We start from the raw sequence: 13,431 nt of genomic DNA, 5'->3' as shown, positions 1-13,431 counted from the left end.
GAAATTCTTACCTCATAATATCAGAACAAAGCCAAGAGGTGACCAGGGTGAAACACCAGACCCACAGGGTTTGATTTTACAAATATCTCTCTCATCAGAAGGTAGATGCTGCTGATGGGAGTGTGGAGGGGAAATAAAACCCCACTTAAATCTGTGTGTAGTGGAGTGTTTCTGGGTGCTTTCAGTTGAAATGAAGACCGAGTCCTTGGCAGGAATCCTTAAAAAGGAATTTGGACACTGAGCTGAAATAAGCCATGCCTGATATTTTTAATTGCTGTCTGCCTTTTCTCTGCTGTTTTGAAGAAAAATACTCTGAGTTACTGGAGGACAAACACTGCTGGGAGTTGCCACGAGCCCCGTGGGAGGCTGGTGTTGGACATTCCTCCAGTGCAGGGGCCAGGGGGGATGAGGCTCAGGCCAGGAGCTCCTTCTGCAACACAGGAAATTATTTTAAGATCACTGATCTTTAAAATCCACCTCCCTGTACTTAGGTGAAACATTTTGGCCAAGGTGACTCAATATATGACTCTTGCAGGTTTCTGCTGTTTTCTCATTTATGATTTTGGACTTGCTCAGCTGAAGTGTGAAGAATGCAGCAGCAATGTTTGCAGCTCCTGTGTGGGTGAGAAGCCTCCACCGTGACCCAGCCTGTCCCAGAATGTGTGTAGGAAATCCTATAAAGGCTGAAGGTTTGCTCCATCTTCTGGGCTTTGGGATCATTGCAGGAGAGCTGCTCCTGAGCCTGGGGAGAAGCTCCCTGTGCTTGCCCGGCACTGTCTGGGTATGTTCGCACTGCTTGTAGGAAGATTTCTGCATTCTAAACCATTCTTCCATCTCCTTTGTCATATTTAATAAATTTCTAAGATGTAAAACTGACAGTCTCAGCTACAGCAGGGCCTCACACAGGTGGTGAAATTTCTCTCAGTGAAATCTCTCCCAGGGCAGGATTTATCATCAAACCTTTTTACCCTGTGCTCTGGTGGAGCAAGCGAAGCCTGATGAGCCATTCCCTCCTTGGAAGAAGGGGCAGTGCGAGCTGCGATCAATGCTGGTAGCCCAGGAGGACACATGGCACAAAGGTCAGGGCCTTAATGACAGAGAAGCAAGACTTTGAACAAGAAGCAGCTCCTTGCCATCCATCCAACTTCGTTATCCCTGTCTGTCCCTTATGATGAAGGGAATCACCATAAATCCTTCAACAAGTCCTTGACTGCAGAGGGATGTGCTCTGCCTCCCCGGACATCTCCTGCCCCGTTCCAGCACAGCAGGAAGGACTCTCAATTTCTATTGAATCATTAGAGTGCCATCAAAGAGCTGCAGATGGAGAGGAGTTTGCAGCCAGCCAGGGCTCAGCTGGAGTAACTCTAGAAGAAATCCTTCCACCTGTTGACAGGCTGAGGTTAGGGAAGGACGTGCCCCATGTGTACAGAAGGAGGTGGCCATGTGGCCTTTGCAGCATCACTGCCTGTGGGCACGTTTTGGTGGCAGGAGGATATGAAGTGAGGGGCTGTGATAGGTTCGGATGCTGTAAAAGAAAGACACAGCCTATTTCAATGTAAAGGGTGACATTATTTCCTAGGATGACTCTGTTTCTCATCTGATCTGCTTGTGCTGAATTCAGTGTTTCATAGAAATGTGGAGGTGATTGCGCCTTGCAAAGGTTTTGATGTTGCTTCTTGAAGAATCCTTGACATGGTGTTACTGCAGTTCTGATTTAATGGTGATGTCAGGCAACACTGGGAGTGAAACTACAGATTTAGCCTAAAAAGAGAGAGTACATTTTAATATTTAATTCTGGCCACTGGTTTTAGCATGAGGCTTTCGTCACTCCCAGGATTCTGCCCTGCAAACCCGGAGCACAGATAAATTCTAGGAATAAAGGCAGAGTTAGCAGTAAATAATTGCTGAATTGCACATGCTGTCGCAGACGGATTCTTACACAGCTTTCAAGGAGACTAATGTCTTCTCTCAAAATCTGAGCTTGCAATTCTGATGCAAGTATTGAATCTCTGAGCCTGTTTTGCACGCAGATTTGCAATAACAGGCCCTCTGTTAGTAGTAGTAAACATTTGGGTAAATGCCCGTGGGTAGTGTGAGATCCAGCACCGTGTTTGCCTTGTGTCTGAGTGGGCTGTGCCCGTCAGACAGGAGCCAGTGCTGCCCCAGGGTCTCTGTCCCCAGGCAGTCCCTGGTGCAAGGTTTAGTGTCCCCTTTTGATGGCCGTAACCAGCCTCAGCTCTGTCCCAAAGCAGGTGAAGCCACACTGAGGCAGCTCAGGGCACCTTTTGGGTTTGCCCATTGATGGAAAGTCCCAGGTAGAGCCATAGCTCAGTCCCTGAAGTTGTGGTCAGATAACAAACATTCTGAATTGCCTGCTCCCCATAAAATAACAAAATTACTCATGGTCTCTCACAAACCACAGGCTGTTTTTTTACTCCTTTTGGCGGCTGTTAGCACAGTGCTTTGGGAAGAAGAGGTAACAAACCACCACCCAGGGATGAAAACATTCAGGTATTTAGAAGTGCTTCACCAAGGTCACATAAATAACAAGCTGAGAAAGGAAAATACCTAGTTAGCAGAAACTACTGCTGAGTGTTTCAGCATTTTGCCCATGTTTGTGCTATAAATGATATCTGGGAGCAGAAACTCCCTCCTGTAGCAACAGAACTAACTGCTCTGTGTAACTGAACATGGTGCAGAGCAGCCCCCCTGGCTGTGCTGGGGGTGCTGCACCAGACACTTTAGGATGTGGTCAGTAAAAAGAGAGCTGGGAGTTGGCAGGGGAGGTATAGTGTTGTTCAGTGGTAAACAAGCACAGAAAGTCAGTCTTAGAGGGTCAGCTTTGGAACAGGTTTGGGCTCTGAATGAGGCAAAGGTTTGTCCTGGGTCAGCCCAGACTGCCAGGAGCAGCTCAGTTACCTTTTGTGTCATCTCCAGACCCCCACCAGCAAAATCTCAGTGTCAACATTCATATGTGGGGCTGTCTCCTACCCCAAAATCATGGGAGTTTTGATGTTTTTAAATGGTTTTACATGGTTGAAATTATTTAGAAACCCATCTGCTGATGATTTTAACCCTTTTTGATAAAACCCAAGGCATACACATCTGACTTGCCAATGTTTTTCCCTACAGGATTGCTTTGGACAGGCCACTGCGGGTGGTCAGTGCCCTGCCCCAGGCGAAAATGTTCTCTCCTTGATTTCTGTCATGACCAAAGTCTTCTCCATGCTGCAGTTTTCTCCCTACACTTGTTAAGGTTTTCTTTTCCCTGTAATCAAGAAGGTGGATGATGACAGAGGTTGTTTCCTACTGTGTAGGTAGTGTAGCTGCCCTCAGACTTCTCTAAAAATGGAAACTAAAAAAAATTAATAAATCACCAGGTTCTTTTTGGGGGGGGCAAATTAGAAGCATTCAGGTCCCACTGAAACAGGAGATGCAGCTCTGCTTGCTTCTCTAGAGGCAGAGGAAATTAGAAGACATCAACACAGTGATGATGGGAGATGATGAGAGATGTCAGCACAGTGAGATGTGGTGATTGGTTGAGCTGGGGCAGCCGTGGAGGGTGGTATCCCCATCCCTGCTGCTCCATCCTGCCCTGATCCAGCCACTGCTGTGCCTGCTGCTTCTCACAGGGTTTGACTCTGCAGCTCCCTGTCCAGCGACTTGGGCAAATACTTCCAAAGTCAGATGTCCTTACTCTATTTAAGCAACAAACTTAATCTGATATATTTATATCTGGAAGGGTTTGGAGGTGTGGTGGGTGATTTTTTTTTTATCCCCTTGGTGTTTTTCCCACGGGGTGTCTCTCTGTGACTGCTCCCGTCCCTTAGTGGTTGTTATTGTTAAGATCCCATCATCTGACCCTTCATAATCCCTATATTGGGTTACACTGCATCGCTGGACATGCTTGGTGTATGCTACTGATTGTCAATTTTAGACTCTCCCATCAGCCTACGAGTTTCTTGAAAGTAATGCAAGGTTATGTTACATGGGCACATTCCCTGACTCGTTCCAGCTGCACTTGGAAATGCCAAGGAATGGTAATAGAGGGGAATGAATGTGGGGGGATTTATAAGCAAAAAAAAAAAAAAAAAAAGAAAGCCAGCATTATAAAAATTGCTCTCCAGTATTTGGCCACAGCATGTGTCCCATCAATTACCTTAAAAATAGAACAGTTTTAGGCACTTGAAACATGGGTTCATGGGCTGCCTCATGTCAAGTGATGATGGCAAAGGGGTCAGGCCTTCCTGATATTCAAGTCAAGAACTTGTCAGCCTTTTGTCTTTCAAGAGGGATAAATTGAAATTTTTGAAGAGAATGTGTAAATGAGAAAAAAATTAATGAAGTGAAGCAATCCTGCAGGAGAGGCTGCTGGGTTTCATTCCAGAGTTCATCCATATGTGAGAACCTGCTCTACAAACAGGGAGCAGCGAGTCAGAATGGTTCATTACCAAGGGCAGACCTCTTCTTCTTTCAAGCATGCTCCTAAAGTGCTTTTGTTTAATGCTTGTTGGGTACCTACTTAGCGTGAATTTTGAGCTGCTACTTCCTGTAGGAATTGCTCTGTGATTGCTGCAGGTACCTCTTGCCTTCTGCTGGGGCTTTGAGTGCAGCTCTGGCACAGCACAGCTCTGCCCTCTGATAACAGGACGCCTCGTGCAGCAGCTTGTTAGTCCAGGGATTCCTGAACAAGTGTCAAATCGGTGTGGAAATACCAAGTGTCACCAGTGGAAGTGGCTTTCCTGTCTTAATGAAGGTTGAGAAATGTGTGATTTCTTTGGAAAGCTCTGAGGGCAACACCAATAAATGCCCTTGGGAGGAAGGTGGGAGTTTAGACTTGGAAAAGTGTTTTAGACCCACCGTGAGCGTGTCCTCACCTCAAGGGTGTTGTTTGTTGCTCTAATGTGCTGTTACCAGAACACCAAAACACTAAGCAGTGTGTTAAGAAAGGAAGTACATCCTGGAAACATAATTTATGGAGGAGAGACCTAAAGTAGGCAAAATACGATACCCACCTCTGAAATCTGTGGGATTAGCACCTGTGTCACCAGGAGAGGTGTCACCAGGCAGCCCTTTGCTCTGCATCTGATGGAGAAGGCATCGTTCCCCGTATAGTGTTTCCTAATCGTGGCATTGACAAGTGATATATTTCTGCTTAAGAGAAAAAGTGGTTTTCAAACACCTGATAGTGTTCTCAGTACTCCTGTTTTCCTTCTCAAGAGGACTTCGTGGGTTTGACCCTGCTTAACTTAGATGATCTGACAAGACCATGGCCCAAGATGGCCTGGCTGAAGATCATGGAAACCCAAGAAGGTGGCATGGGGCTTTATTTACAGTCAAGAAATTAGCAAGTGAGAAGTAAGCACTGAATAGACAGCTTCTGTGGCCCAAACTGCATCATTTGGGAAAGTAGCATACCGGCTACTGAAGAGCATTGATTTATTTGATAACATCAGGAAACCATTTATGGGCTCTATTATGGGCAGCAATCGCTGGGGGTTAGAGCTGCTGGAGCAGATAGATTGATGTGTGGGTCTGCTGTTGTGCTTGCTACTGCATAATATAAAACAAGGATAAGGACGTCCCCGAAATGCCAAAGGAGCAAATGGAGCCATTGCATTCTTGGCTTGGGTTTTTATTATCTTTTCCTTTACCACTTACTTTGTTCTTAAATTTTTGCCCTCTTCTCTGCTGTGTAACAGCATGAATCAAATGAAGACCTTTGGATAATGGGCTTTTAACAGAGGTTAACAGGGTTTATAGCTCCATGTTTTGTGTTACAAAACACAGCAAAGAGACACCATCATCATGCAGAGCCTATTTTGCTGCTGGCAGATTCCAGCAGAGCATGGTTGGGACTGTGATGAGAAATATGGCTTAAAAATTGGCAGGGCATGGCTTCACAGCCTCTCCCCCGTGGTTCTGCTCCTATGGAAGCTGCATTTGCAAGGTGAGGATTTGATTTGACAGGCCTGCAAAGAAAATTTGAAATTATGAGAGGAAATCTTCCTAATCCAATGAACGGTCCAAACTATGAGTCGCAAAATTAGCCACCCTTGGTACTCTGCTGTTACAAAGAAACCATGCGCAGGGTGATGTTGGAGGTGTGGCTTTCTGGTTTGCTGCGTGAATTTAGCAGCCTATAAAATACTCTGAACAAGGAGGCACTCAGATGAAATGGACACCTAACAAAAAAAGGAGTTTGGGGAGTTACATCAGGTCTACAAATGTAACAAAGTAAATCTTTGTAGTTGCTTACTACAAATTCTGTAAAAAAAAGTGGTAAAAAATAGGAAAAGGATGAGCCTGAGGTGAACTGTCAGCCAGGAAGAGTTGAGGGTGTAGGTGATGTTCATGACAGGGACAGGCAGTCAAGAACCAGGCATTGGCATTGCCCCTGGATGGGAGCAGGGATGTGCCATGGGAAATGCTTCCCTGGGAGCACTCAGGGGCTGGTGCCTGTCCTTGCATGGACCTCTGTCCCCAGACACAAGGTGCATATTGTACCAGCTCTACCCACCTTTTTCCATCTTGGAGGACTTTCCCCTACCCAGGATGTGAGGCTTGGGAGAGGTCCCCAACCGAGGTGGCTGCACTCACCCCAAAACCCCCAGTGATGGTCAGTCAGGGCTTAGACCTGGCCAAAGGCAGTGTAAGGCCTGTGGTTTTTGGCCCTTTTAAGATAGACTGGAGATGTTATGGATACAGAGACCTTTCTGGTTCCCCCCTGGTGCCGGATTCCACCTGCACATCTCACAGGTGCCATGAGTGTCCCTCGATCCAGCGCGGCGTGAAGCCCTGAGCGGCGCGGTGTCCCGGGAATGCTCTGGAACATGTCTCTCTTCTGCCTCCCTCAGCGGGGCACACACCAGCTGCACTGAAATGTCAGAAGGGTGTGCACAGCTGTCAGGTTGCTGAAAATGGAGCATCGCCATAAATTCTCTTTATCCAGCCAAGTGCAGCTTAATATAGACTTAGCTGCATGGGCTGTCTCCCGCACTGAGCCCGGGAGCTGCCACAGCTCATGACCAAAACATGAACTTGTCGATTTAACCGGATCAACTACTGCTAGTGAGGGGGGAAAAAAAAGAAAATCCTTTGAAATTTATCTTTCTCTTTGGGTTTGAAAAGTCTCAGAGGAAGCAGGGAAGAATGTCTGAACTCGGCCAAAACTCCGATGAAGACGTGTGTGCCGAGGACATTGATGAAGATGAAATCCTGGCTAACCTGTCTCCTGAGGAGCTAAAGGAGCTGCAGAGTGAGATGGAAGTCATGGCCCCAGACCCTGAAGTCCCGACTGGGATGATACAGAGGGATCAGACAGAGAAACCCCCCACGGGGAGCTTCGACCACAGGTCCCTGGTTGACTACCTGTACTGGCAGAAGGCGTCCAGACGCATGCTCGAGGATGAGAGAGTTCCTGTCACCCTCTTGCCCTCCGAGGTAACAAGCAAAAAATCACAAATACTTATCATGTATCAGCAGTGGGATCTGTTTTTACAGCTTTAATACCTTAACCTGCCTCTGCTTCTGCCCCTTACGTAAGGTAGAGTACAAACAAATTTAGATTAATCCTAAAAGCCTCATCAGTGATAGAATCCAGCTTGGACTGATGTCAGGGTTAGTAATTTTTTAATTGCTTTTCCCAAATATTTACTTAAGCTTTTTAATAGAAAAGAATCCTAATTCTGATTTGAGTAAAGCAAATCACTGAGAAAATGTCACAAGATCAATTTTGGAGGATGTAATTCTAATTTGTTTGAGTTTGCATATGGAAGAACACCATGTTGCTTTTCCATGGAAGATTATATTAATCATACAAATTAAATTATTAATTGACAGAATTTAGTGACATACTGGAAAAAAATCCCAAACCACTGTATTTTAACAGGGTGAAACATTCCCTAACAGCCAAGCATGCAAACTCTGTGAACTAGTTCAATCCTACTCAATACAGTGTTTCAATGTATTTGACTATCGCCATGACTTTGAAATAAAGTTAAGGTCATACTTAGATATCTTTCAAGATGAGGACTACACTTAAAAATAGTTAATAGAATTGAAACTTGGCCAGATGAAACACATCCATACTTGAATGTGAAGTTCACTAGAAGTGAATTTGAGGTAACTGATTTATTTTATTTTTGTTTTAAATATCAGTGGTTTGCTAATACACACCAATGCAGCACATCCCAGACTTCCCAGGGCAGGTTTCACGGGCCACCTTTGGACACCAGGGGAAATCTGTGGGACTTTTTGTCTCCTGCAACACTCTTACACTCAAAGAGACAATTTTTTAAACACTTCTGAAGTTAAACCTGAAATCTGGGCGTGGAGCTGGCTGCTCCATTCACAGCTGGTCAAGCTACCCCCATACCAAACCCATTCACCACCACAGCCCCAAGGGCAGAAGTGACTGGGACCATTTTGTCTGACTTTGGGTGCAGCACAAGCCGTGATACTGTCCTGCCTGAAGTAGTGCAAATCTCAGGGAAATAGCTTGATTTTATTAGTGCTTTATTAGCATTTCTCTGTGATGGACGAACTGCTTGCACAAAGATGCTTGACAAAGAAAAGTCTCAGCTGGGAGCGTATCTAGAATTGGTAGACATTTGCAACTTATTTGGGTGGTAAAAGCCTCACTGCCCTGCAACTGCTTTGTGCAGGGGCTGGTTTCTTATCTCTGGACTCCAAACTGAGCTAGGATTTTATCTTCAGTGAGGTGCTGCCTTAGATGTGATGCTCTGGGACTGCCGGAGTTGTTGTCCCTTTGTGATTGGGTCACAAGATGCCCTCCTCACTCCTCCTTGGGCTGAGCAAACCATCAGGGGTTCACACTGATGTCCAGTGCTTTGTGGCATATGAAGGAAACTTTCTCTCTTGTCAAAGAAATTATGAAGACTGCACTAAATCCAGAAAGAGACTTTGGATCTGAGACTCTTAACCCCCAGAAGGGTTCAAAGACCATCTTAACATATCATTAAATATGTTCAGGGTTTAATTTTCAGGACTTAATTTAGTAGGCAAAGATGAGAAACTGGTTTGCAGCCTCTTTAAGAACAAATTGTTCCTGTGTTCCCAAGCAAGCTGGTACAGCCTGAACTTACAGCAATGACACTTTTAAGGGTTATTCTCTATTGAATGGGCATAGAAAGATCTAAATCCAGCTGCTATGTGTTTATTTGAGCAGAAGGTTATTGTAACAAAGATGTTTTGCAACTGTTTCAGCTGTGTGGTTTTGTCTTCCTCAGAGAAGTGCTGCGGAGGAGATGGAAGGAGAGGCTGGCAGCAGTGGCGAGGTGGCTGGCGGGAGGATGCCAGAGGGAAAAGAGAGACATTACCAGAATGAGCACGTGTCCGAGTCAAGAACACAACCTGGGGAGACAAAGAAAGATGGAAGTGATAAGGAGAGAGTGGTGGAGGAGGATGAGAAAGAAGAAGGAGAGGAGGAAGAGGAGGAGGAAGAGGAGGAGGAAGAGGAAGAAGAAGAAAGTGAGACTGAATTGGAAACAAAGGAGAATTACACCAATGAGAACAGTCACGGCAATCAGATAAGTCAGAAGCCAGGTACAGAACCAGGAGAAATCAAAGAAAAGCCTAAGGAAAACGAAAAGAAAATATCAAAATTGAACATCCCCCAGAAGTTAGCGCTGGACACCAGCTTCATGAAGATAAGTGCCAGGCCTTCAGGAAATCAAACCAATTTAGAAGACAGCTTGGAGAAAGTCCGAAAAAACAACCCAGACGTGAAGGAGCTCAACCTGAACAACATAGAAAACGTCCCCAAGGAAATGCTGATAGATTTTGTCAACGCCATGAAGAAGAACAAGAACGTAAAAACGTTCAGCTTGGCCAACGTGGGGGCCGACGACAACGTGGCGTTCGCACTGGCCAACATGCTGAGGGAGAACAGGAGCATCACCACCCTGAACATTGACTCCAACTTCATCTCTGGCAAAGGCATCGTGGCCATCATGCGCTGCCTGCAGTACAACGAGACGCTGACGGAGCTCCGCTTCCACAACCAGAGGGGCCTGCTGGGCCACCAGGCAGAGATGGAGATCGCCAGGCTGCTGAAAGCCAACACCACCCTCCTTAAAATGGGCTACCACTTCGAGCTGCCGGGGCCCAGGATGGTGGTGACCAACCTGCTCAGCAGGAACCTGGACAAGCAGAGGCAAAAGAGGCAAGAGGGGCAAAGGCAGCAGCAAATGAAAGAGCAGAAAGAGTTGATAGCGATGCTGGAGAATGGACTTGGGTTGCCTCCTGGGATGTGGGAAATGCTGGGGGTACCGCTGCCCCAGCTGAGGATGCAGGAGCCCCCACAAGCCCCCAAACCCCCTGTCCCTGCAGCTGTGTCACTGAACAAAAGGCAGGAGAACACGAGGCCACCAGCACCTGAGCAGCCACACAGAGAAAAACCCATCAGCTTCAAAGTGGTCAAGCTGAAGAAGACTCAGCGCAAAAACCCCGTGCCAGAGTACGTGGAGCCCGCTGAGAAAACCAACCTCAAGGACGTCATCAAAACACTTAAACCAGTTCCCAGGAGAAGACCCCCTCCCCTGGTGGAAATAACCCCCAGAGATCAGCTCCTCAACGACATCCGCCAGAGCAACGTCGCTTATCTCAAGCCGGTGAGTGCAGAGTGGTGGCACCGAGGGGAGGGAGTGGCAGTCACCTGCTGTGCTCTGAGCTCTGGTTGGAAATGTTGGGCATTGGCAGGGCTGGCAAATGCACCTGCACGCGGCATCGTCACCCTTTGGTGTCAGGGGGTTGTCTTCCAGCAGCACTGAGGTATGGCTTGTGCAGGGAACTCACTGCAAGCGCCAAGGCTGCAGCCTTGGGCATCCCTGTCTGCATCCACAAGGTAAAAGAAAGGAAATTCACTCAGGAGGGGAACAAACCCACAGAAACTCAACCTTACCATACTCACAATAGTGTATTAGTTATGACAGGCACGTGCTATTAGAAGGCAGTTGTTTCAGGAGTACAACAGGTATTATTTTTCACATTAGTCCCCCATAAGCCCCATGTTTCTCTCTTCAATAGCTGTGTTTTTCCTTAGCTCTCACTTTACACAAGAGAGCGCTGTCACTTAGCACACACTGAAATCCATCCTGGACTCACAACCTGCAGCCCTGCTCCTGCCTGCCTCACCCAGGAACAAGGAGTGTATTTTAGTGATCCTTTGCTGCTCATTCTTTTGTTTGTCCTTATGTAGATCAATTACAAAATTCTAGTGCTAACAGGAAAAAAAGAAATCAGATCCACCAGCAGTGAAGATGGAACGAGGTTACGGGAAGAAAGTAGTGGTACTGTAGGGGATTTTATATTTTTTTCATGTAAGATTTTGCCACTGAAAATTGGCTCAGTGGTCAACTCAAGTGAGCTCAACATCATCCTGACTTTGAGAATGCCAGTCCAAAACTGAAAACTTCCTCTTGGGTATGCTCTCGCTTGGGTACCAAATTCATTTTGCTTCTCAAAATGCTGGCCACCAGATTTAACCTCTTGCTCTCCTGACCTGTTATATTCCCTTGCATTGATTCAAGAAATCCTAAAACCTGGCTGATGTATTTGTAGCTTGATGGCTGTTTGTGTTGCCAAGGCTCAAGGAAGAGGACAGAAAATCCCTTGTAATTAAAAACAGTCATGTGGTATTTTGGAATTTTTTTTCTTTCAATATTAACATTTTAATATAGTGGGCCTAATTTTGCTTTCATTTATACCTACAAAGAAATAATTATTTCCTCAGTAATTCCAGACAGAGTAGTTTGTCCTGATATTTTGTCAGGGGCAGGTCTTGCAGTGACCTCAGATCCTGGTCCAGGATTACCCTGAACATTCTGTCCCCTGGGCAAGATTTGGGGTTCTGAGTTTCTGCTGGCCACTCCAACTTGGCTGCAGCCAAGGCCTTTCCTCAGGGCATTTCTGGCCTTTCTAGGCCAGTCTAGGGTTTGCATTTTGGCTCCACATCCGAGACAATAATACCTGCTTGTGGAAAGCTCACAAATAGTGCTGGTGACAGGAGGTTGGTCCTTCACAGCCGTGGGACCTGCTGCCTTCCCAGCCCTCAGGAAGGTGAGGACAATGGCACTCATTCTCTGCCAGGCACAGCCCTTATTTTGCACAGCAGTGGTTGAGAAACCTGGATGCTGCCATGTGCCAGGGGTGATGCTGAACCCCAGCCATTCCCCCCAAAATGACTGGGAGGATTTTATCCATGAGAGCTGTGGGGTTAAAGGGAGAGGGATCAATTCATGATGCGTCCTAAATATGCCAGATAACAACTGCTATGTTAAGTGCCCATGGAAAGATTAAACGATGGACACCTGTATTGGGGGCTCGGCGTGGTTTGTTTTGGTGGATTGTTTGGGGATTTTTTGGGCTGGTTCTTTTTTGGCCTCTGTCACCAGACCACTTGGCTTGGATTTGGGGCATTAGGGTGTTATTCTCCCCATCCCCTATGATCTTGGTAACTCCTTTTTGCCTCAATTCCCTCAGCTTCATTTCTAAAATTGAGTTCTACTGCTTGAGCTGAGATGGGTGTTTGTTCTCTCTGTCGTGGGATTGATTTCCTTACGCATTCCAAACATCAAGTGGGGCTTTCCAAATAAAAGAGAGCTCCCAACCAGAACTCCTTAAGAGTTCTAAGCTGTAATATTTTTAGTTTCTGAGGGTTTGTATAAGACTAAACTGGCCTGGTAAATAAGACTGAGAAATTTCCTCCTCCTAATCCTTCATGTCCTTGTCCAGGTGCCGTTGCCAAAGCAACTGGAGTGAGAGACCAGACTGACCTGAAGAAAACAACTTGGAATAAGGACTTATTCAAGTTTTGCTCACAACTGTTCCAGCAGATGTTCTCTGCAGAACCCAGGTGGTGTATTCAACTCTTTGGGAACAAAGCTTGCAGTACACACTTGTATTAGTGTGGTGAAAACGGCTGGCATGGGAAAAGTCAGTGCAAAGTGTTTCCATCAGGTATCAAACAGTCCCGCTGCCATCTGTCTGCCAAGTGGATTGGAGGCTTCAGTTTGTTGTGGGAGTATTTTCTCAGAGGCATCAATAACCTTGTCTTTCTAGTTTGTCAGCAAACTATTTTGCTTCCACGTTGTCCTTCTGCTGCCAGATTCTGCAGGAACACGCTGTGCTTTATCTTTCTTTTCACACACATGCTACTTTATTACTCTCTTGTCCATGAGAAATGTATTTGGATTCCATGTATACAGCTTCATTTTTTAGGCTAAGGAAACAGAAATGAAATAAAGCTCTCTCTGTAAGATGTGTGCAGCACTTCCATTGCTAACACCGCACTCACAGACAGAATGACTGCTCTGCTACAACGAACACCTTCCAAGCTCCCTCTATTTCAGAACAACGTCTAGTGGGTATTGCACCTGATCAGCATTTAAAAGATGATGCCATGCTCCG

The 13,431-nt window shown here is 46.1% G+C and overlaps 1 protein-coding gene across 1 annotated transcript; it reads left to right on the top strand.

The window, feature by feature from the left end:
• Positions 1-6,990: 6,990 nt before the first annotated feature.
• Positions 6,991-13,217, top strand: LMOD3 (leiomodin 3). The gene is made up of 3 exons (XM_066195575.1): positions 6,991-7,443; positions 9,252-10,634; positions 12,757-13,217. The coding sequence occupies exons 1-3, from the start codon at positions 7,153-7,155 to the stop codon at positions 12,781-12,783; spliced, it is 1,701 nt and encodes a 566-aa protein (XP_066051672.1). The 5' UTR covers positions 6,991-7,152; the 3' UTR covers positions 12,784-13,217.
• Positions 13,218-13,431: the final 214 nt, after the last annotated feature.

The sequence above is a fragment of the Chamaea fasciata genome, unplaced genomic scaffold (assembly GCF_029207755.1).
Source record: "Chamaea fasciata isolate MVZ Bird 193981 ecotype frontalis unplaced genomic scaffold, bChaFas1.0.hap1 SCAF_13, whole genome shotgun sequence".
Classification (NCBI taxonomy): Eukaryota; Metazoa; Chordata; class Aves; order Passeriformes; family Sylviidae; genus Chamaea; species Chamaea fasciata.
This window is presented reverse-complemented; position numbering and strand designations above follow the sequence as displayed.